Here is a 22173-nt window from a genome sequence, read left to right as displayed (position 1 = left end):
TTGTGTGTTCGTGTCTATGCGAATTCGTTAATATTTGGTTGGGATAAAAATTGATTCACATCTTAATAGCGACATGCTTTGGTTGATTGTCGTGTCGTTACCACAGTATGCAACAAAACGTCATTATTTTAAAACAATTTTAGCATAATTCGGTAATTTAATAATTCTTTTAAATAATCGGCTATTATTGCCAAAGAAGAAGGATGCAAATCCGTTCAAATGTACGACCATATGGCCGGTCGATTACTATTTGAGCAGATTTAATAATATGTCGCTGCCGTATTTACACAAAACCCGGGAATGTTCAATACGATCGTTCATAAAGCGGTTTTCCCCTTACGACGTTTGTAAACATATTTCCAAAATTGAAAGCCCAATACATGGATTGGATTTTAATTGTTTTGATATGTTGTTACTTACGTGCTTTTCCAGCAGCAGATAAATATTGTCAAAATCAATATTTGTATTTACTCACTAAACACTTCAGCCACGTCAAGAGGTTTAAAACCAATATGCTTACATATATTTAATATCCCCCACGATCTCAAAATGAAACCATTTAATGTGACCAACATATTGCCAATTACAAAAACAAACAACCATGCGGCGTTGAGATTCTTTTATAAAATCAACGGTATGCCATTAAACCGTCCATTACCGGGTCAGTTACTTCAACTTCAACTGCCTTCATCACATTTGACCCTTTGTCCGCTTGTTACACATTTAATTATTTTTAGTTTTTTTGAAAAATGAGAAACACAAGAAGGGTTCCGTAGACAGGCACTATTCATGACTAATATAAATTGGTTTATTTTTGCAGCAATATGAACTGTTAATAGGCGCCTTTTTATTTTTCATATTGCTTTTTGTTTCAATAACAATGCAGAGTCGTCAACATCCCAAGCGCCTGTGTACATCGGCATTGTGCTCGGTGCCGTTGTGTTAGTTGTCACTGCTGCAGGTTTTATCTTCATAAGACAGAAGTAAGCTTAAATGTTACTTGACAATATTATAAATATATATATATTAGGGATGCAAGAGGTTAACCGGTTAACCGGTTAACCTACCGAAACGATCAGTTAACCGGTTACATTTTCGGGACAAGGTTAACCTGGGAAAAAGTAATTGATTATGTTTTTTTCATGGAAAAATTCGTACAATTTTACTTTTTGCGCGTGACATACTGCCAACTTGCGCTGGCGATTAGTTAAAACAACATGCCGCACCATCGACGGTAATAAATAACGTGTCAGCAATCAAAGTAATAAAGCAATAAATCAATACCTTTGTGATAACAAACAGGGGTAACATTTTGATAATTGGCCCTATTGTTTTGTTTGACTCGAGAAAATGTAACTAGCGAACTGCGGGGAGTGCGAGCTATTAGCGAAGACGTTATTGACACTTAATCGAACTCGCGATAAAAATCAGTTGATACATTGAAAGGCTTATTTTGATGTTTTGTTAACCAATATCCAACACAGATTGCTTTCGAAAATACCGTGTTTATAAGTAACAATTTTATCAAGAATTGCATTCGTAGTTGAAATTTTGTCGAGTTAATTTATCAGAATATAATATCATTAGTATAATTTACGTCCAACGATTCCACCATTACCGTCCGATGTAAGTTTTATTTAAGAAAGTAAATTATTAACTTATTAAATAATTAAACATCAATTAAAATATTAAAAAAATAAAACCGCTTAATTGCGGCAATTGTGTAATTGCTTAAAATTTGCGCGCTATGGTACGTTAAAAAACATACGTAACTGTAAATATTTGAGATCATAATACTTAGTTACTTCGCTATTAAATACGTATACTGATTATATAAATTATTAAATTTCAATTCGTGTCCTTTATTTTACCCACATTTTTAAAATGTATAATGAATTTCAGACGATAATACTTCGGCAACAGACGCTAAAATGCAAACAACAAATATGCAATTATCGAATAAGAAGAGATGCAAGTTCGTTGAACCACCCACTTTACGTCGCACTGGAAAGAAAAAATGATTTGAATATTAAGTCAATTTGAGTTTCAAAAATCAAAACAGACTGAGCAAAGGAACACACCATTTTTGTGAGCGAACGTAATATAAGCGGCCCAACCAAAAATAAGTTAATGACACTTGAAAATGAAGATATTGTAGTTCTTAATTTTTTTTACTCCAATGCATTTACGTAGGAAAATATATATATATATGTAAATATATAGCATACATTTACAAAATTATTAAATTAAATTGTATAATACATTTTATTACGAAATTGGCATGGTATAAACGCAAGCGTTGTCAAATCTGAAATAACTTTTGTTTCTATAGTGCGGTTCGAGCGGTATGACATTTTTACTTACTCTTAATCATTATAATTACTTCATGTGCTTCGGTTAACCAGTAAATAACCTGTTACGGCAAAAGGTTAACCGGTTAATGATTTTTGTAACCTCTTGCATCCCTAATATATATATATATATGTTCAAGGTGAAATAAAAAATACTGAATGAAACGCAAATGGTTTACTGTATACGATTTCACTTAATACATCCAATGCGACAACACATGCATGATGTATGTTTAAGTACTTAATACATTTTTTAAATGTATTTATTTATTGATGTATTAATGTATTTATTTGTATTAATAATTCTAAAATTTACATTGAACCTTTGTAAAAATGTTGCAGGAGGCATAACACCCCCAGCTCTCCGATGGAAGACTCCGCACTAACTCCGATAGATGCTGTACGTTGCAAAACATTGATATAAAACACAATTTTTTATATAATATTGCTCTAGACGATCCGTTATATTGATGATATAACACACGCGTACAATTTTTAAAACATCAATATATTGGGGCCACTTTTCCTTAATATTTTGCTCACTCCCTCGTTGCCTGCCGACCTTTTTTCTAGGTGATTGCTAAAATACAAGGTATGTTAAACATATAAGCGATTAGCTAGCACGCAACGCGGAAGTGAGCAAAAGAATCAGAAAAATTTGATTGTGTTAATTCCAATTCCAAAATCTTTATTCTGGAACGATCAAATTATCAGTGTTTGCCCAAACCACCATGTAAACCAAATAATGTGTTACTGTAAAATAACTATACATAATTGACTGATTCTGTCTAAAAACCTAAATATGCAAATATTAGAATAAGCAAGATGTAAATTGATTAGTTTCGCACGGTTGAGTATATACAAAACAGGAATGCAAACGATTCCTCGATAAAACTGTAAAATGACGTCAATGTGGTATTCAATGATCATCGCCAACTGATAGTATTCAAATTGTAAAACAGACGCTTTTAAAATGATTGCAATCAATACCAAGTTTGTGAATATCCTAATTATATAATATTTAATTTGATAATGATTCATACAAGATGATATTTTAAAGAATTGTGCACACACGAAACAATAAATGTCTTCTATATTCATATAGTATGGCATCGTAATGAACATGAGTAGGATCACACTTACCTTATTATGCAGGGAAGAGGATATCAAATACCGACAGACAGTATCCATATGGGCAGCGATGTTGAACCCATTGCAGACCGTGATATACGGATGTTAATCGTTCGCTTCTTTAGAGGTAAGACATTAAAATAAATATATATACTCAATACTGATACCAATAATTTTATTTAAGGGAATACAGCTAACAATGCATTTGGATGATCGACTTTCTTATTTTGAATAATCTAACGATCCAATTTCAAGCCTAGCAAAAATCAAAATTAAAATACCATACTTAACATTATTATATAATAGTTTCCTATTTTCATAAAACTCAACTTACTACAAGTAAACAAGCACTGTCACATTCAAATTCAAACATTTGCGATAAAAAGGGTGAAGGCGTTTTGTTTGAAAACATGCGTAGTTTCATTGAAGCAGTGTATCATTTTGTGTCGCCATTTCGAACACCCAGAGTGAGAAAACACTTATTCCAAATATTTATGCAAACTCTACTCGTGAAATGCGTACCTTTACTGGTTCAGCTCTGTTATGTGTAAGAGTTCTGTTCACCTTAATTTGTGCGTAGCCTAATTAATTGTTAAAGTTAATCATTACTGTTTTGGGTTCTTAAGTTAAAAGCAAGAGACGATATAATAAAATTGTTCGTTTGGTGCTAGCACGTCAAAATATCAATGAGAAAAAAAACATTTTTATGTAATTTTAACACGCTTCGTCCGCAACCACTAAGAATAATGTTGCCCTTTAATTGTATCAACGATTTCATAATGTGAACAATATCAAGTTTAACGTCGAAGTGTTTGTGGCGTAAATATAAATAATTCGATTTTGTGAATCACTTCTATTTTAGGAGCCAGGACGAGATTCTCACGAACTGCCCAAAGCCCATCTTGTGTTCGCTGGTAAATATTTGTATATCGTCGCGGGAAATTCACATGAAATATATTATCACACAAAAAATAACAACGGGAATTTTGCATCTCGTTAGATCTATGTTACGAGACCACATATATCGCTAAAAGTTTGGATATTGCTATAAGAAATACTTAATTGTTATGGGTTTTCTCTATTCTATGAAATATTTTAAGACATTTTGGTTGGTTTTGAGTATTAATGTTTCTTTACTATAACGGTGTTTTGTTTGAATATACATGAGTGAGTGGTATATATATCACGCCTCAAAATGTTTCAAGTATTTTACTATGGGGCATCTTAACATAATTAAGTGATTTAATTTAAAAAAAAATCAAATTATATGCTTTTATTTGTTTTAATTTTTAATCACGGTGCAATGAGTTTAATGTTATTGTTTGTTTACACTATTGTCGTGCTTGAGTAGGTATGAACTAAGTGTTTTGTTCAGCTATTGATGAACCGGTTTAAACAACAAATGGTTACAATGGTCATTCCATTGCGTTTATCCAGTTTCAATCATGTTTTTGCCTACTGTTGTTCGGTTTATCCAGTGTCAATCATGTTTTGTGCTTAATGCTGTATTATATGTATTGTCTTGTAAAGCATAGCCAATTGGTCATATGCCTTTAATTAAACACTAGCGGACACGGATTTATATCCTGTTTATGATTCTTAAGTTTCATTTCATCTACATATATATATTTGATAAAAGCTGATTATTTGAATTGCTTCTTGATATCTTTGTGAAACTACATAAAACTTCTCTCGATTCATATTCTAAGGGAGTATTATTGCGTGACATATTTTGTGCTTAAATTAGAAAATAGCTTAACGTAAAATGTGATATACTTTAGGCAAACATGTTATAAACGCCATTGACCATAATTTGCATACCACAAAATGCAAAATGGCGGACACTCGATAACATTAAAATGGATAACTGTCAGTCTTCTTGGATAAAATAATATTCTTCGGTATTTCACCATTAAATATTAAACTTCACACGTTTTATATTAAAAAAAACAATATAAGTAGGAGACATTATTTATTTTGTTATGTCAATAAAGATTATAAGTCGCCATATTATGTTTGCTTAATCTAACATAACAGCAGTTTCCTTAAAAGTTAGCGCACTTGACGAACTCATTGCATGGAGATTTAAAAAACATATATTATTGAACACAAGTCAAAAGAGCATGCTGGTGGCAATAATGTTATTTAGCCGAATCGTTGCGTTAAGGATCTGTTTTATTTTGTGAAGATTTACTTACAATGTCATAAGGTTGACACAAAATATGCGTGCAAGTGTTCGACATAAAGATTCCACCAACAAACTACAAGCCCGTCGACTTTTTGCTATATTAATTGTTTGAAATGGCAATTGTATCAAGTGAACTTCGCAAACATATTTTGACAGATTTTGATTCACGTCGAAGTAGTTGCTCTACACAGTAACTCTATTTATGTATGTATTTAACTTTATTTTCTTACAAGTCGACTTGCAAAATGCCGACTGGCGGTTAACTATAGCTGTTATTGGTTATTAGCACTGTTGTATGTGTACACACACATATTGTACAACATAATTTTTATGTTAAGCTACACTGAACTTAAATTGAATGTAATCATACTCTCAGTCTGTTTCGCTTTACTTATTAAGCATGGAATAAACTTGCGTAACGCGATTACTAAATTTCTTTATTCTAAAAATTAATACTAATCATAATACAAACTGAAGATCATGTCAGAGATTTACACAAGTGCATATATTATACGAAATGGTACCATTCATCGTTTACATAGTATAGATATGTATACAATGCAATGTATCCATCCAATGTTTTCGTCTTATTTTACGAATCAATCTTTTATTTTAAGACATTGTTCCGAAACTGACGGTTTGACAACAGCACAGTTACTATGTTTTAAAGCATATACTTTGTATTTGCGTGCTCTTTTTTTAGTTGCTGATTTTTTGCACTTAACTAACAGATTGGTAAGATAAAAAATAAACCGTATTTCTTTATGAAATGTTGCGTATATATTGTACATAGTGTTTTGTATAAGATGCTTAAGTCCCTTCCCCGTATGTATTGTCTATATTGGAATAATTATGTATATTATGTTCAAAGCGTCTATGCCAACAAAATTCGAATAGCTGTATTATACACATTTTAAAAACTTAAGTTAGTAACGCCAGTTTACAATAGTCTATAATTATGAACATATACTTGAATTAACAATAACTTTCTGAAAAAGAAACAAAACAACGTAGATCGTGTTTGTTGGACTTTTTTGTTGTTAACACCCAACAACATGTTAACTTTTTATATCGTCCGTTTAATTTTAATTTAAATTGGTTTCCATTTTTTAGTATTTTTCTCAATGTTTATATATTCATTTCTTAAATGTTCTATTATTATTTCGACGTTTGTATATTGTTTGAATTGATAATTTCTTTAAAGTCTTAGAGGTTCTCATAAGTCTGATAATTTGTTTCGGGAATATAAGATGTTGGTTTTTACTCTCACGGTGGATGTATGGGTATCATTCTTTCCTACGGTATATTACAGTATAATAAAAATAACCGCTTTCTTAACAAGTTTGTGTGTGTTTGTTATAATCCAAACCAACAGCTTACTGAACTTAGAAGGAGTAAGTATTCACACGATTATTGGTTTCAGGTTATGGGTCATGTACATTTTAAAGTCACACACGTGTGTTCTTACTTTGAATGTAACGTCGTTCTGAATCTTGTCATATTGATTTTATTACACTTTAAAATTACAAAAACGGATAAGCTGAGTAATGAACTATGTTAACATGATCAAAGTAAATGTAAGTTTTCTTCAATTTGAAATAATTGTATGAAGGAAGATGCAGGCACAAATGACACAACAACTCGGTTACCATAAGACATTTAGTCCGAATGAGATGCATCTAAAAGTAAACACCATACAAGCTAGGTAACTATCTTATATCAAGTCTAATTGAAAGTCAGTTACAAGCATATACGTACCGACAACACCAATGACACTCACCGCTGACATACCGAGTTTCACATAATTTCGAGTCAAAATATGACTCGTGTTTTCACTTTCCTTCGAGACAGTTCTTAAATAAAAACAACAATACCTTAATCATTGTTATCCTCAATGATGTCATCAGCATTGTTATCATGATTAAAAACATAACACTAAACATCATCATCCTCATCCTCATCATCATCATCATCGTCAAAAGCATCATCCTCATCATCATCCTCATCATCATCATCCTCCTTCTCCCCCTCCATTCTCCTCATCATCATCATCAATCATCATCATCATCATCACCATCACCATCATAATCATCATTGTCATCACCATCATCATCAACAACAAAAACAACAACTTCATCATCATCAACATCATCATTATCATCATCATCACCATCATCATCAGCAGCAGCAGCATCATCATCAACTACAACAACAACTTCATCATCATCAACATCATTATCAACTTAATTATCAACTTCATCTTTAACTTCATCTTCAATTCTGTTATCATCCTCATCATCATCATCATCATCATCACCACCACCACCATCATCATCATCAGCATCATCATCAACAACAACAAAATCATCAACAACAACATTATCATCATCAACATCATCATCAACATCATCATCATCATCATCATCATCATCATCATCATCATCATCCTACTCTCTTCTTTCTCATCATCAATATTATCATCACATCATCATCGTACTCATCTTGTTAAACCATCGTTGGAATGAAAACTTATGTATTTCAAACTATAATATTTAATTAAAACGCAGCGTACATGACGTCACCATAAGCCTCTGAGTACACTGCATCTGCCGTTCCAACAAGTTCGTGAGAACCAGCGTCATCAGTGACGTCGTTTACTGCCGGCTACATACTTTTTTTCGGGAAAGGACGAACTGTTGCGCGGCCAACGGACGTGTTGACATACGGTACCGCCACTAAAGACGCAATTATATTTAATATAAAAGTCCAAAACAGCAGGAAGAAAACTATTTACATGCAATAAACTGAGGCGTGCGATATTGAATTTACATTTCGTTTTGAAATTCGCTTATATTCTTTTCAAAACAATTTTGCTTATAACCTTCAAAATGTACAGCCATCAATGCGACATTCATGAGAGGTTGTTATTAATAAATAACAATAGCAAAAGCTATATAGGATGAAACTTGTGTTATTGTTGTTTATAATCATCAAACTTGTCGTAGTGCTCTCCCATGCATCGTTCTATAAGTGTAAGTTACGTCTTGAATACATAATGTTAATGTGGAGGATAACAACTTTATATACTGGATTTGGGTTTACACGTTTAAAATGCAAAAACGTTAAAGAAGCGTGAGGAATTTGATTCGTAAATCTTAAATGGACATAAAGACGGTATTAAACCAAAATATAGACACGTGTTTACAGAAAGCCTATTGTAAATAACATTGTGAATGTATGTTTCGTTCAAGAGGCAGTACCATATTAACTGTTTTTGTTTTAAACAATAAAATAAAAGTGTTTTTGTATACATAGCCCCAATAGGATTCATGTTGGCAACTAAATGAAGCGACCAAAGATGATAAGCTCGTAAGACTACAGCACCGTTTGAGCGTATGCGTAAAGTTTATTTTATGAACACTAAATTCACAACGATATACCGATTGTTTTGTATGGAATCTATATTAAGTCAAACAAAGTTGTGAACAATGATGTTTTATGAGCTTTAAAGGCGTTTCAATAAAATGTTAAGTTGACAGGTTTATAGGCGTGTCAAGCATAAATAAACAAATGTGCAAGTTTGTTTAAAAAAATTGACATTGCACTATTAAATGAATCCAAGCAACTATAGTTGTGGAAATAGTAAACGTTCATGGGCAAGTATTTTTCACAAGCACCAAACAAAGAACTAAACATAAGGCAAATAAAAACATTAGCAAGAAAATCCGCACATGCATTTTCCAGTAATTAAACGTTTATCTTTTAAGAAAAATGAAATATTAACCTTATTTAATAAGTGTACAGACATTTGCACATTGGCTTAACAAATTGTAAGGGCCTGTTCGTAAGACCATTTAATATACGTTTTAGCAGTAAAACAGAGCTCGCATTATTTTACACGAAATAAACGAACACGATATTGATAGTATGTCTTTTGCATGGATACAACATATATTTTTATAATGTTCTTGCGTATTGTGTATTACAATATTGGCGGAATTCAGCTGAGACCATCGGCACTCACGTTAGTTAAGCACTATTGAGCTATAGCATTTACATTGATACGAATTTTGAAATTAGAATTTTCGTGGTTCCCAGTGTCCATTACGAATTCATTTATAAATATACTTGTCGAGAGATCGTTAACTTTTGACTTCGACGAAAGCTTATCATTTTATAGCGTTTATAATAACACGTCTCCAGGTTCAGGGATAAATAAAACCAGGGCGTTATGGTCGTTTCACTTAATTGCACTACAGATCCCTTTCGACGACCGCCGGGCGCGTTTTTTTACGTTAACAAACGCTGAATCACGCTTAACCATCGCTTAATGGTATCCATCCTAGACATCAAACCTTGTTTGCACAGGGGCGCGTTGCTCGGGGGCGGTAGAGGCCTGCGAGCCGGAAGATCCGGATTATTTTCGACGCTTACATTCACCGCCACGGAAAGAGGTGACTGGACTGCTGGAGGAGGCTTTGTTTCTTAGCGCACACAGGCGCGGGTTTCTTCTCCGCATTTGCTGATAAATTTATGAGAGGCCTTTTTGAAAGATAGATCAGTATGTGAATTCGTTATATTGTAATGGACTCGTTCAAATCATAATTAAAATTATTATTTAGACGTTTTACATACAAGTAAACGTATTTCTATACCAGCGAGTGCTGTGTAACATAAATTTCGTGCGATATATTTTAAAAACAATAATACTATAATAATATGATACTTATAGTGCAAAAGATATACCAGGTTTATCTTTATGTTTCGGTTCTTTATGTTTCGGATCTTTTTGTTTCGGATCTTTATGTTTCGAATCTTTATGTTTCGAATCTTTATGTGTCGGATCTTTATTTTTCGGATCTTTCTGTTCCGAATCTTTATGTGCCGGGTCTTTATGGACCGGATCTTGTGTTGCCTTTGATTGTGGTTCCAACTGGGGCTTTGATCTGGTCGGCAGCTCAGGTGGAATCTCATTATAGTCACCATCCTCTGGGTGTTCAGATAAAACGATAATTTAAAGAAAACAACTGTAAAGGCAGCATATGCATCTATACAGTAGCAACATACCAACTTGATCTCGCATTTCAATGCTCACAATAGCCTTCAAATTATCACACATTTTCCAAGACATAGTCGGACATTTAATTTCATCTTCAGGTCATAATATACTAGATAGTTTCCCTACGTAATAAAATGTAAAAGCGACAACTTTAATCGAAAATAAATGCAACAGTTTGCACATAGAGGCACCCATAACCATACCTTATCTTAGAGGTCATTCTAAGCGGAATCGATTTATGAAATAAAAACAGACATGTCATGTTCAAACCAAGAAAGAACTTGAATCAAATCAAACTGTTTTGCAACATTTTTCCGGCTTTTTCTTAGTTGAATGTAACCTTTTTAAGTGCAATGCTTTACTATAGTCTCGAAGTTTATCATATTTCATGGATTTATTTGTGAACATCTATTCATGCCCTACCACTATCTCCAAAAGATAAAATTCGAACATGTAAAACATGCCTTCGAGTCAACTATGATATTTTTTTTTACAGAGTACAGCCCAATATGAAACGATAATTTAGTATATTGTAACCTTTATAACTGCCTACTTTTATGCAATTACTTCCGTTTTACATTAGATTCATGGATATGCGTACATATTGTATCCCATGTCCACATGTTTAATATTCATAATACATGTGAACAAGGTATCAACGGCATTTCCTACATCACGTCATTACGTCAGATCCGCATTCTAGTATTTCGGATGGGCAATTGAAAGTATCGAACCTTAATGCATCATGTATAATTGCTCACAAACGATCACAAGTATCTACTTGTTCATACCTTCCAAAATCTGACCGGGGATTGCCGGAGGGTCAATAGTAGGTATGCCTCCGTCGCCCGTCATAGGGTCAATCTTGCGAGTATCGTACTCAGCGAAATCTGAGGATCGAAAGAAATAGGTAAACTATACGGAGCATGTTAATATATTCATTAAGCAAAGATATAATGCTTTTTTTCACTTTACAACTCAATCAGAATACGGCTTATCTTTGTTATAATTTTTTTATTACAAATTTGTTACTTCAAAATGTTTAGGTTCGGCGCGAAAAAAGGGTCGGTCGGGTACGAGATAAAAAAAACATTTTACGTATTACACATGTTTCGCCTATCTTATAATGAATATTAATGGACACAATATATGTTTACTTTATTATATAGGCATATATACACGTGCTTGTGTACGTGTACAAGTAGATAACTTTTCGAAAAGTTCGTCTTTAAGATATGCTGCACATGCCGGTTAAATATGTGTGACGATGAGTGTTAACATCCTCGCGCAGGTATGGTAAGGAGAGACATTACGGATCTTGAACATGTTCATATTGTTGTTAGTTTTTACATTCATATCGACTATTGAGACCTTGTTTTGAATAAATAACAATCTATTCCGCAAGTTAAAATGGCTTTGTTCATGTGTATTAGTTGCTATGATCTGCCTTTAAGTTTTGACGTTTAATCCGAGTTAACTAACAAATCAGGGTTAAATTTCGGTTACATACCGGAAATAAAATCGTCCAATTTTGAGATCACCAACATTACCCCCCTCTCCCAAAAAGCTCGTTTGTATTAAATGCTTTGAAATTGAAATGAATGAAGATGTGTTTTTTTCCATTTGTTATTATTTCGGATATATGCAACTTTTAAACTTATTAGTGAAGTCATAATATGTATGGTACTAGACCTCCTAGTAAATTGTGTATGTGCGTGTGTGTGTGTGTTTGTGTGTAAAACATGCTTCTAAGAAGCGGTTTTGTATGTGTAATGTAGTTATTTGGAGCTTATAAATACACATATAACCGAATTAACCTTGGCTGATGACTGGAGTTGGGAAATGGTATCCGGTCACCCCTTTACAACGTCACGGTTGAAATGGATAATTTAACAGTAATAGACCCATGTGATCTATATATCAATACTACGAATGGTCTTATACATATTTTAGTACTGATCGGGAGCGCATGTCTCTAATACTCTGATAGTCCTTCACTAAAGACAACTCACCATTTGCTTGTTCAATGAAGGGAAAAACATAGGTCACACATCTAAACATTAAATACATATAATCTCTGTCCATTACCTTTCCACATGCTGTTACATAGCGGACAAAGCATTAGTGGTTTAAATCGTTTTAAAATCGCATCAAATCACACACAGCAATAGCCACGTAAACAGGAAGATGCAAAACTGGCAACATAGACTTAACACTACGCACAAACTACACGAACGGATCACTTTAGGAGTCCCCGCCTTGAAACGGAATATTTAAGAAAACATTAGGGGCTAATAAAGGAAACATAAACACATCGGGTCACAAGAAACACCGATACGACCAGTATTGTGAATATAATTTATAGTAAACACAGATGATAATCGAGTACACAACCTTAAAATTGTTATATTTCATAGCACACTATTATTTTCCATAAACTTAATCAACTTCTGTATTCGTTAAGTCTCAATAAAGAATCTAATACGTTGACATTTACTCAGCAATCACACAACCTGTACAGTGTATTAGTAAAATCGAAACTCATTAGCCGAATATTCAGAATATTTGAGAACCATACCTGGGTTTCCCATTTTTCTGTCATACCCGATTCCCTTACCTGGGTTACCAATTGTTCTGTCATACATGAATCCCGCCGCTTCTTTGTCCAGTTTGCCCATATACGCGTCATAGTCCGCCTTAGGGCGGTTCTTTAGGCCTGTGACAGAGGCCATCGACAGGTTTTCTGTCAGGTAAATGAGGTTCACTATTGGGATCATCTTTGGATCTGAAAAAAGACCAAACATGGCATCTTAAGCTTTGCACACATTTGAATTGAAATTGTATATTTAGTTTGTAAGAGACACCAAGTCTTATTTAACTGTAAGTGGACACCATATTTTTGTTCGGGTTATATAGAACGGTTAAATATACCCTTCAGGGGAAACGTCTATAGTGGCAATTCAATATTTATGGAAACGTTTGTTTTGTTCTAATATAAACAGAAGAAAGAACTATTGCCAACTAAAGACATCTTTTATGAGGAAGAAGATCCGCGTCGTTGTATCATTTGAACATGGATAGATCTAATATCGAAATATGCGTATAAGTGGAATTCTACAAAATAAGGATGATTTAATAATTATTCATTTGGTTCGTGTACCATACTCCATAGTTTAATTTAAAGCCGATTCTTAATCAGGGTGCAGGATCACGTGACTTTATGGGGTTCACAAATGGATGTTAATGGATGTAAACACACCGGTAACTGGTGATTGTTTTGTGTGCAGAATTTAAATGTATGCATAAAATACAGTTTTTATGCGGATTATGGCAATGTGAAAAACATTGGAAGTACTTTGTTTTAAAAGCCTGTCTTCTTTGCCAAAACTTCGATGTGTGATGAATTCATATACACGGTCATGCTGCACGCATCGTGAAATTTTGTCACCGATTTTGGCATATTCAAGAATCTATTCTTAAATCTTAAGTATCGGCACAAACTGCATGAACAACTGGATTTTATGCACTAACGATTTTTGCAAAGATAGTTCAATAACTTGAGATATTTGCAAAAATACGTTTCTGAACGATGTGCCCAGCCCGTGTGTAAACCTCTGAGATACCCGATGATCCTGCACCATGTTGATATTAGAATTAAGTCTTCATAAGGTTGCACAGGGCGTGTTACCAACCGAAACGTAGAGCTGATGACAACTGCTTATTGTATGGCGAGTTTATTGAGATTTTTAACAATGTTTTTTTCACTATTGATATTCTTATTGAGTGAGCATTCAGTTTTACACCCCATCAGAAAAAGACTTAAATGCAATGTACATAACGCAATAATATAAGGATCCCTGTTAATTTAACGACTTATTTACTGCGAGTCAATTTATTATATGAAGCTGTTAGATGAGATGCATGAAATTCAACGTTTTGCACAAGATTAATGCTTTATTTTAATACAAAATGCAAACTTTTTTATGATTGTAATCAAAATGAATGACAGTGTTTAAAGCGAAACAAGTAAAATACTAATTCGGTGTACGTTCTCTTTTAAATGAAATCTTGGTTTCTGGTTTAGTCAGTACAGACTATTTTATCACATGCTATTTCTTCTTTTATCATACAAAAGCTGAATGGTCGTTTTATCATTTTTACAAGAGCATATATTTTTATAATTAGAACATATTGGTTTAACACTTCAGTACTATTTATCGTATTCACATCAAAGTTTAACATTGTCTTTGTGTTTACAAGGTTAAAATGACACATACAAAATATACAAAAAATGAAACGGCCTTTAAAAAAATATGTGTTTAATCGAATTATCATTCTTTGGCAGATATACATGTAGTATGTAAAACAAAGGGCTTTCGTGAAACGTTATTATTTTTATTTAAACAAGCTAAATACAGTGTAGTGTTCAAATCGATTCTCATAAATAACTTGTTGTGGCTTAGGGTAAGGTTGTGCTTGTTCAATCTAATCATAGACCGACAGAGTTGTCACCTTAGTAGCAAAAACATAACAGGTCTACGTTGACCATATAAATATGTAAATTTTATGATTATTGATATCGGCTTAACAACCAAATATAACTTGTTCTAAGCTAAAGTCTTTTTTTTAAGACGTCTCGAAATACGGACCTGTTTCAGGTGCGGGTAGAATTTTAAGCAACATCGTAAGATTCAATGACTCTGGAAAAATTTGAGTCAATAATAGTTACCTGCTCCATAAATGCAGTTCATCATGTAATAGTGTTCAAGGTACTTCTCCGTAATGAGAAGGTTTCCGAACAAGCTCGCGCTACATCGGGTGGTTCCGATCTTGAATTGATGGTCTTCGTGACACGCCAGCTTCACCAGGAACGGCAACTCGTGGTTATCGAGGAGGAACTCCATGGACTTAATATTTCCAACAGGCAAGGAGAACACTAACAACGTCCATTTTGTATGGAGAACATCATCAGGAAAAATATAGGTAGTCCTACTGTATTTGATACTGTAAGTATTTAACGAGTCTTCATGGCGGAATCAAATAATATCCATATTGACGTCAAATCTTTAAAGATATGTAATTGAACACATCGCAATCTTCCACCATGAACTTTTTATACAGTAAGTTTTGAGAAGTCATGTGGTGGCTGGTATGTGTGTAGTTAAGCGCTGTGAAATATTTAAACGTATAACCTTTCGATGTACATTGTGTATTATTAAACCGAAACAAGATAATAGCTATCTGAAGTAGGAAATACTGGCATTTATAGTTCGTTACGGTAATTTACTTGACATATCGATTCGATTAAAAGCAACTATTACAACTAAACGGCATTTAAGAAGGAATCGCATACAAAATATATATAAATATTGACATAGGCACATCATAAAGTTAGTAGTATAATTTGTAGTGTAGTGTATTCGTTAGTTTGAATAGATATGATTTTGCACATGTTGGAAACTACGCAGTTATTAGTATTTTGCTTATCAACCTATTTATAGTCAGTGCGATAACAGATCTTGATTTGCTTTTTACATGATATTTTGCAGATATTGACAGTAAGAAGTTATCGTCTTCCTTTTTTGAAGATATTAGCATCATCTGTCTGGAAACACGTGCTACTTTTTTCAGTTATTGCTTATATTATAAACTTTTATATAATATGATATTATATCTCATTTCGTGATATATTTTCTTAAATTACACTTGTTGGGGCCCATGACCAACTGGAACTTGACCTGACTGTCTACAGGAAGAGTGAGGAACCGGAAGTCCGGAGAGTTTGAGTCGCGGATCACTACCCGTGGCTGTGAAGAGTAGCAATGGATCCGAACCACCTACGGAGAAGGGGCCGAACTAGTTAAATGTATCAGAATATGTGAGCACATATAAAATACTAACCAATAAAAACAGTGGTAATTAATAAAGTTGATTTTGTCGATTCGCATCGCGCTATTGTTAACACTTGCACAACACCCCGATTGATATAAGTTATCAACACACAACACTCAACCAAATTTACTACAACTACACTTATATATGATTGTACAATGAGAATGATGAGTGCCTTAAGTCATATCTGAATAAAAGTGCGTTTTGACTTTGAAAAAGTCGTTTAAATTTTATTGCAGTTTGTTGTCTATTTAATGTTATTAAATACCATAACAAGCATACGTTATTTCTCTCTGTTCTTATTAACGGTCACTACAACATAAAAGCCGTAGTTTCAAACCTGGTAGACCGATAGTTTTGCATATTTGCGTTATTTTTTTATAAAAAGAAACGAAGTAGTATTTGAAAACTTCGTTATTGTCAAGCATGTTTGTTAGACTGCTGGCATACTCCAGACGATTGTTAGAAACATTTTTGCAGAATAGAACGCTTGCTTAAATGTTACGTTCGAGCGCAAGGATTACTTCAATGCACCAAGAGAAGGACCTTTAACAAGACCTATGTGTTAACAACTGTAGCAATATCATAGTGTACATTTGTCTCTGCATTTGCTTGTATACTGCAAAAGCGTTAAGGTGGAGTTGAGTTAGCCTATTGAACAGCTAATGACACCGCCAGTATTACTTCCGTCATCAACAACGGAGTAGTGAAGTGTCTTTAACAGTTAATGAGATACTTGTATAGTCGATGAGTGAATAGCGATTGTTTGTTATGCATGTAACAATGTAAACAGGACGATAAAACCAGGAAGTAAAATTAAGTATTGACTGCAAATAGCAAATGTTTATTATTACAACCGCAATTGTGGAATTCAATAAATAGAAAAGATATCTAGTTTGTCACATATACATAGACTTCAGCATTCTTTAGCCAATTCATAGTATGTGTATCACATTGGATGTACGCACCATGTGCCCATTCATGCCATTTACATTTTCGCATTATTTTCGTCGCCTATAGAAGTTGTGTTGGGTTGCTACGGGGTAGGATGCAAAATACAGAAGATGCCCGTGTCGGAATGTACATTGAGTATTTAAGAGCTTGCTCGGTTTGAAAAACCTTGAAATCTATGCATGTGGGGAGAAAAAAGATTCGGTGTATTCTACGCCCCTGGAGGGAGAAGATACTACGTTACTACTAGATCACTGCTGAGCTGCATCAATTACCTCAGACATGGGCTCATATTCAATATATACTCATCTCTTTACAGTTCTTATTGACGCAAGTGATCTTTGTCCTATTAAATCAGTGTCTTTTTGTACGAATTAAATATAAATCGTATTAAGTAAATGTACCCGGGGATTTACTACACAATCCCAAGATATGTGTGTAAAAATAATCTATGCAAAAACACGAAACACAATATAAGGGTACAGATTTAAGTGTTTTGCTTAATGGTGTAAAATGTATTAATTCAAAACGCTTTCTACAGATGTATTTTTAGTCAGTATTCCGTAAGAGCTTGCTTCAAATTTGGAGACAATCCTCACCCTCATCAAGCAAAATAAGTTATGTGCACTCCGCCTCACCTGCAGGTTGTCATAGCAATCAAAGCGCGTGTCGCTGTACCATCCCTCAAGTATGACCCCTAGCATGGGGAACCTGTCCTTGTAAATGCGGAAAAACTCCTTCATGTTAAGGCCCTGCCGTTCGTCTCACTCGAACATCTGGGCCGCATAGCGCGACATGTTCGGAACTCTAATCAAACCTGGAACAATTTAATGTTTATGTATGTGTTTCCTGAAAATAATATAATAGTATGTTTTTCGATCAAATATAATGAACCTTTTCTTTAGATTATTTCATTTGACGAACATATAAATTTGATTAAACTTGATGTTGATGATGACGATTAGTAGCAGTATCATCATTATTGTTATTATTGTTATTATTATGATTATTATTATAAGTAGCAGTAGTAGAAATAGTAGTTGTAGTAGTAGAAGTATTAGCAGTAGTAGTAGAAGTAGTAGGAGTAGTAGAAGTAGTAGTAGTAGTAGAGTATGATTAATAATAATGATAAAATAAGGCATGATCATTGACTCCGGAATATACCGATTCTACTTTCGATTTCAACATATGCTCACCGTATTAATGCCATTTTTTAACGAAACTTTGCAGCAACTACCTTCAAATATTTATTTCCAGCACAGTCATCATTAAAAAATTTTACACTCAGTTGTTGTGATTTAAACGGATATACACTTGATCTGTCCCACTAAAGTACGCGCTCTTATTATATCATGCATTAGATATATGATACGTTCGTTTTATCGACACATAAAGATTATATCTTAATACTGTCTACATTATAAATGCATGTGTAGTTTATTGAGCACATCTGTGAGCTATGCAAAATTGGTTTAAATGTAATACTAACAACCAATATAAAAATACGGTTTATGTTACCACCCATGTATTTTCTTTCTTAACAGTCAAGCAACCTTAAATTGCCACAAACAATAACTGTTATAAATAAACTATAAAAAGCCTACCCAGTTTGCTCTTTAATATCGTATTATTTGAAGATACTATTTAAAACACAATTTAAATGATTTGTGTGAAAACATTGATTTGTTTTTGATAACTGTATAAGTACATCAGTTTAAGTTTATATGTGTGCAACATTTTTTATAAACTTGGCTACTCGAAATACGGCCGAGCGTTTGAAGTGACATGTTTTTGAACGGCTGTCGATTCAGATCCATGCAAAGAATAAATCAGTGCTTATTGACAAGTAAAACAATTGTAATTAAATGCATTTTAATAACTGAACCATTACGCACAATTCTATCGTTCACTATATTCGTAAATTCACAAAGCGTTATACCTTTAAGATAATACAAACATCAGGTGTGCAAATTTTTACTTCTAGCTTTAAACTCCGTTTATAGTAATATGAAACCACATTGACCTCGGGTATCGGTTTTTTCAAACCTGGAAGAATTGAACGCAAATCGTCGGTAAAGGCAAGGATTGTCATTCAAGTTGAGTCCTTTTTAAGTATACTTTGTAAAGCGAGCTTATTTTAGGTATCATAAATATGGAGATGTCTAAATAATGGTTATCTGTCATTTTGATATAACAACATGAATGTTTATGAATAATGTTAGCCGTCAATACGTATATTGATAGATTAAACGTCAGACATCCATGCAGCATACGAATTGTAAAATCCATACATTCATCGTTACTATGACAAAAACCCAACTGCGTTGCTCTGGTCCAATTAAATAGAGTTCAATGCAATAGGAAAATAAAGTGTGATTTGTTTATGATCATTGTGATGCTATAAGGTTGAATGTTCTTTACTCTACAACATCAGGGCATAGTGTCATATTTGGAGTTCTATAAAAACGGTTTTAACATAAAATTACCCGATCCGTGGACGGAAGAAGATTAATAATATTTATTTGAGTAATGATGATTATAAACCAATAACAACGCACTAAGGTAATGTTTAGTCAGACACAATTTATGCATTCAGAATGGCCATTACGGATAACTCTTCACTTATACTAATACGAGTTCAGAAAAAATATTCTCTAGTTAAGGTATCGCTTGCACATTTGGGCTTTAACTCAAACGTACGCTTTTACGGGCGTTAACGACGTGGAAATCCAAATAATCAAAGTTTCAAACTCACGCATCATCTTACCTCATATTAATCATGCATTTATTTTGGTTCACCATCGTGTGGGCTTATTGGTAAATACCTTGATTATATAATAGTATTTTTTTTATTGCCAGAGGAAAGGAATACTTGCATTAATCGTTCGCTATAAACACTGGAGATAAAACTATATGCAATAATGGTCACCATTTATATCAAGATGAAAGGTACAATGAGGAAGCACTTTGCTAAGATTACGGGTTTAGAATTTGCAACATTTATATTAAATACTTTAAACGTTAATATTTAATTATATGTGGAATTCCTGGAACATTATTTTGTAACACAATGACCGCTATCGCATGCTTCTTAATCGCGACAAATTTCATATTCAACAATGACCAATCTTATTAAAACACGTATACTAACTATACTGCCGTTCGGATGTATTTATTGACTGTATTATAGAGACATTAATGTACACGTCATTGGTATTTAATAAATCTTTTAACACAACCAGTATAAGGTCAACTGATGCAAGCTTTCAGTTCTTCAGACTTCTGATGTAATGGTTCATAGAGTTAACTGTTATGGGAATCCTCAATTAAATTTAAACATAAATGCAGAATCATTGAGGATAGCAATACGCAAAACAAAACAAAAAACACGATGATTGGTAGTTAACACAACTATAGCATGTTAATGCCACAGTCTTTTGATGTTCATGAAAACAAAAACACATTGGGACCATCTTATGAAAAATCGTAGGACAAAGTAATTAAACCAACATCTACATGTATCATCAGGCCAACAATACAGCCACCAATATTATCTACAAAGCCATATTGTCCTAAACCATATTAAAATACCATCAACGCAAAGAAGCTGCAACATTTGTTTGTCACAATATGCAACGAACATTTAACTTTATGATATTGTTGAACGTAACATAGATTCTCAAAGCGAAATAAACAAATCACGGTATAAACATTAACACGAACTATCCTTAAATCTGATATTATGGTTTACCTTGTAAGGTATCTTCTTAACTTCCTTGTTACGCAAACTCATTCATGTGAGGAAGAGTAACAAAGGACGAGTGTGGAAGGTAAGATAATTTAGTTAATGTATTTGTTCTTTATTGATTTTCAATTCAAGTATGTAGGTTTATACAGAATTGCTTATTTGTGTAAACTAGACTTTGTATTTAAATGTACGGTTCAGGGTTTTAAAATAGGAGATCATGTTGCTTGTGTATTCAAAATCGACAATTGATATGAGTCATTAAACACAACTATGCTGCATCTTTTTATATAACGAATAACACTTGTTGTGAAGAAAACGATGTGCTTGCAATAAACCATCGACTATTCACTGAACACATCAGTCCCGCGTCGCTGTCGGGATTCTGTAACTTTCAAGTATATGATTATTTTTGTTGGACCGCGACTTTTTCACGATAATTATTGTGACAACTACAACTAGCAAGAATATTATGGACAAAACACTGTTCTAATTATTCATGCGGTAAGGTAATACATGTTTGCAGAAAGCTTCTTCTTATCATCAAATTTAACCATAAATGCTATTCAGTTTAGCCGGTTTTCAATGCCATTTGGACCATGATTTAAGCCTTCTATCGCATTGAACGCATATCCAATAGAGTGATTGATTTTTTTAAATATCATTTTCTTCAAGTAATTGTTAAGCTTAAAGTGGTTTATACATGTATGCATTGGACGTGGAAGAAGTAACTAACTAAATTATTTGTTAAAAAATCAGCCGTTGGGGGGGGGGGAATTTCAATAACAGTTATTATCGCAGAAAAAAACGATCTATATGCTGCTAGTACAAATCATCACCTGCATTTATTGAATAG

General features: G+C 33.4%; 2 protein-coding genes across 2 annotated transcripts in view; one reads left to right on the top strand and one right to left on the bottom strand.

The window, feature by feature from the left end:
* LOC127873647 (uncharacterized) overlaps positions 1–6992 on the top strand; it is a 107773-nt gene extending 100781 nt beyond the window's left edge. The window contains exons 8-11 of the mRNA XM_052417532.1: positions 887–983; positions 2694–2751; positions 3507–3609; positions 4345–6992. Coding sequence (XP_052273492.1) covers positions 887–983; positions 2694–2751; positions 3507–3609; positions 4345–4400 — 314 coding nt within the window. The 3' untranslated portion in view covers positions 4401–6992. The remainder of the gene's footprint in view (positions 1–886; positions 984–2693; positions 2752–3506; positions 3610–4344) is intronic.
* Positions 6993–10106: 3114 nt separating this feature from the next.
* On the bottom strand, positions 10107–17856 carry LOC127872101 (uncharacterized). The gene is made up of 7 exons (XM_052415430.1): positions 17848–17856; positions 16434–16566; positions 15459–15665; positions 13347–13514; positions 11521–11619; positions 10417–10659; positions 10107–10192 (listed from the first exon to the last, which is right to left on the bottom strand). The coding sequence occupies exons 1-7, from the start codon at positions 17854–17856 to the stop codon at positions 10107–10109; spliced, it is 945 nt and encodes a 314-aa protein (XP_052271390.1).
* Between the last annotated feature and the right edge of the window lie 4317 nt (positions 17857–22173).

This window comes from Dreissena polymorpha, chromosome 3 (assembly GCF_020536995.1).
Source record: "Dreissena polymorpha isolate Duluth1 chromosome 3, UMN_Dpol_1.0, whole genome shotgun sequence".
In the NCBI taxonomy this organism is placed as follows: Eukaryota; Metazoa; Mollusca; class Bivalvia; order Myida; family Dreissenidae; genus Dreissena; species Dreissena polymorpha.
Note: the sequence above shows the minus strand (reverse complement) of the source record. Positions and strands in the feature narration are given on the sequence as shown.

Coding starts and splice junctions, on each gene's coding strand:
- LOC127872101 (XM_052415430.1), bottom strand. Junction 15,666..16,433: donor GGTCATGGGCCCCAACAAGT/GTAATTTAAGAA, acceptor GGACGTTGTTAG/TGTTCTCCTTGCCTGTTGGA. Junction 10,660..11,520: donor CCCCGGTCAGATTTTGGAAG/GTATGAACAAGT, acceptor CTGAACACCCAG/AGGATGGTGACTATAATGAG.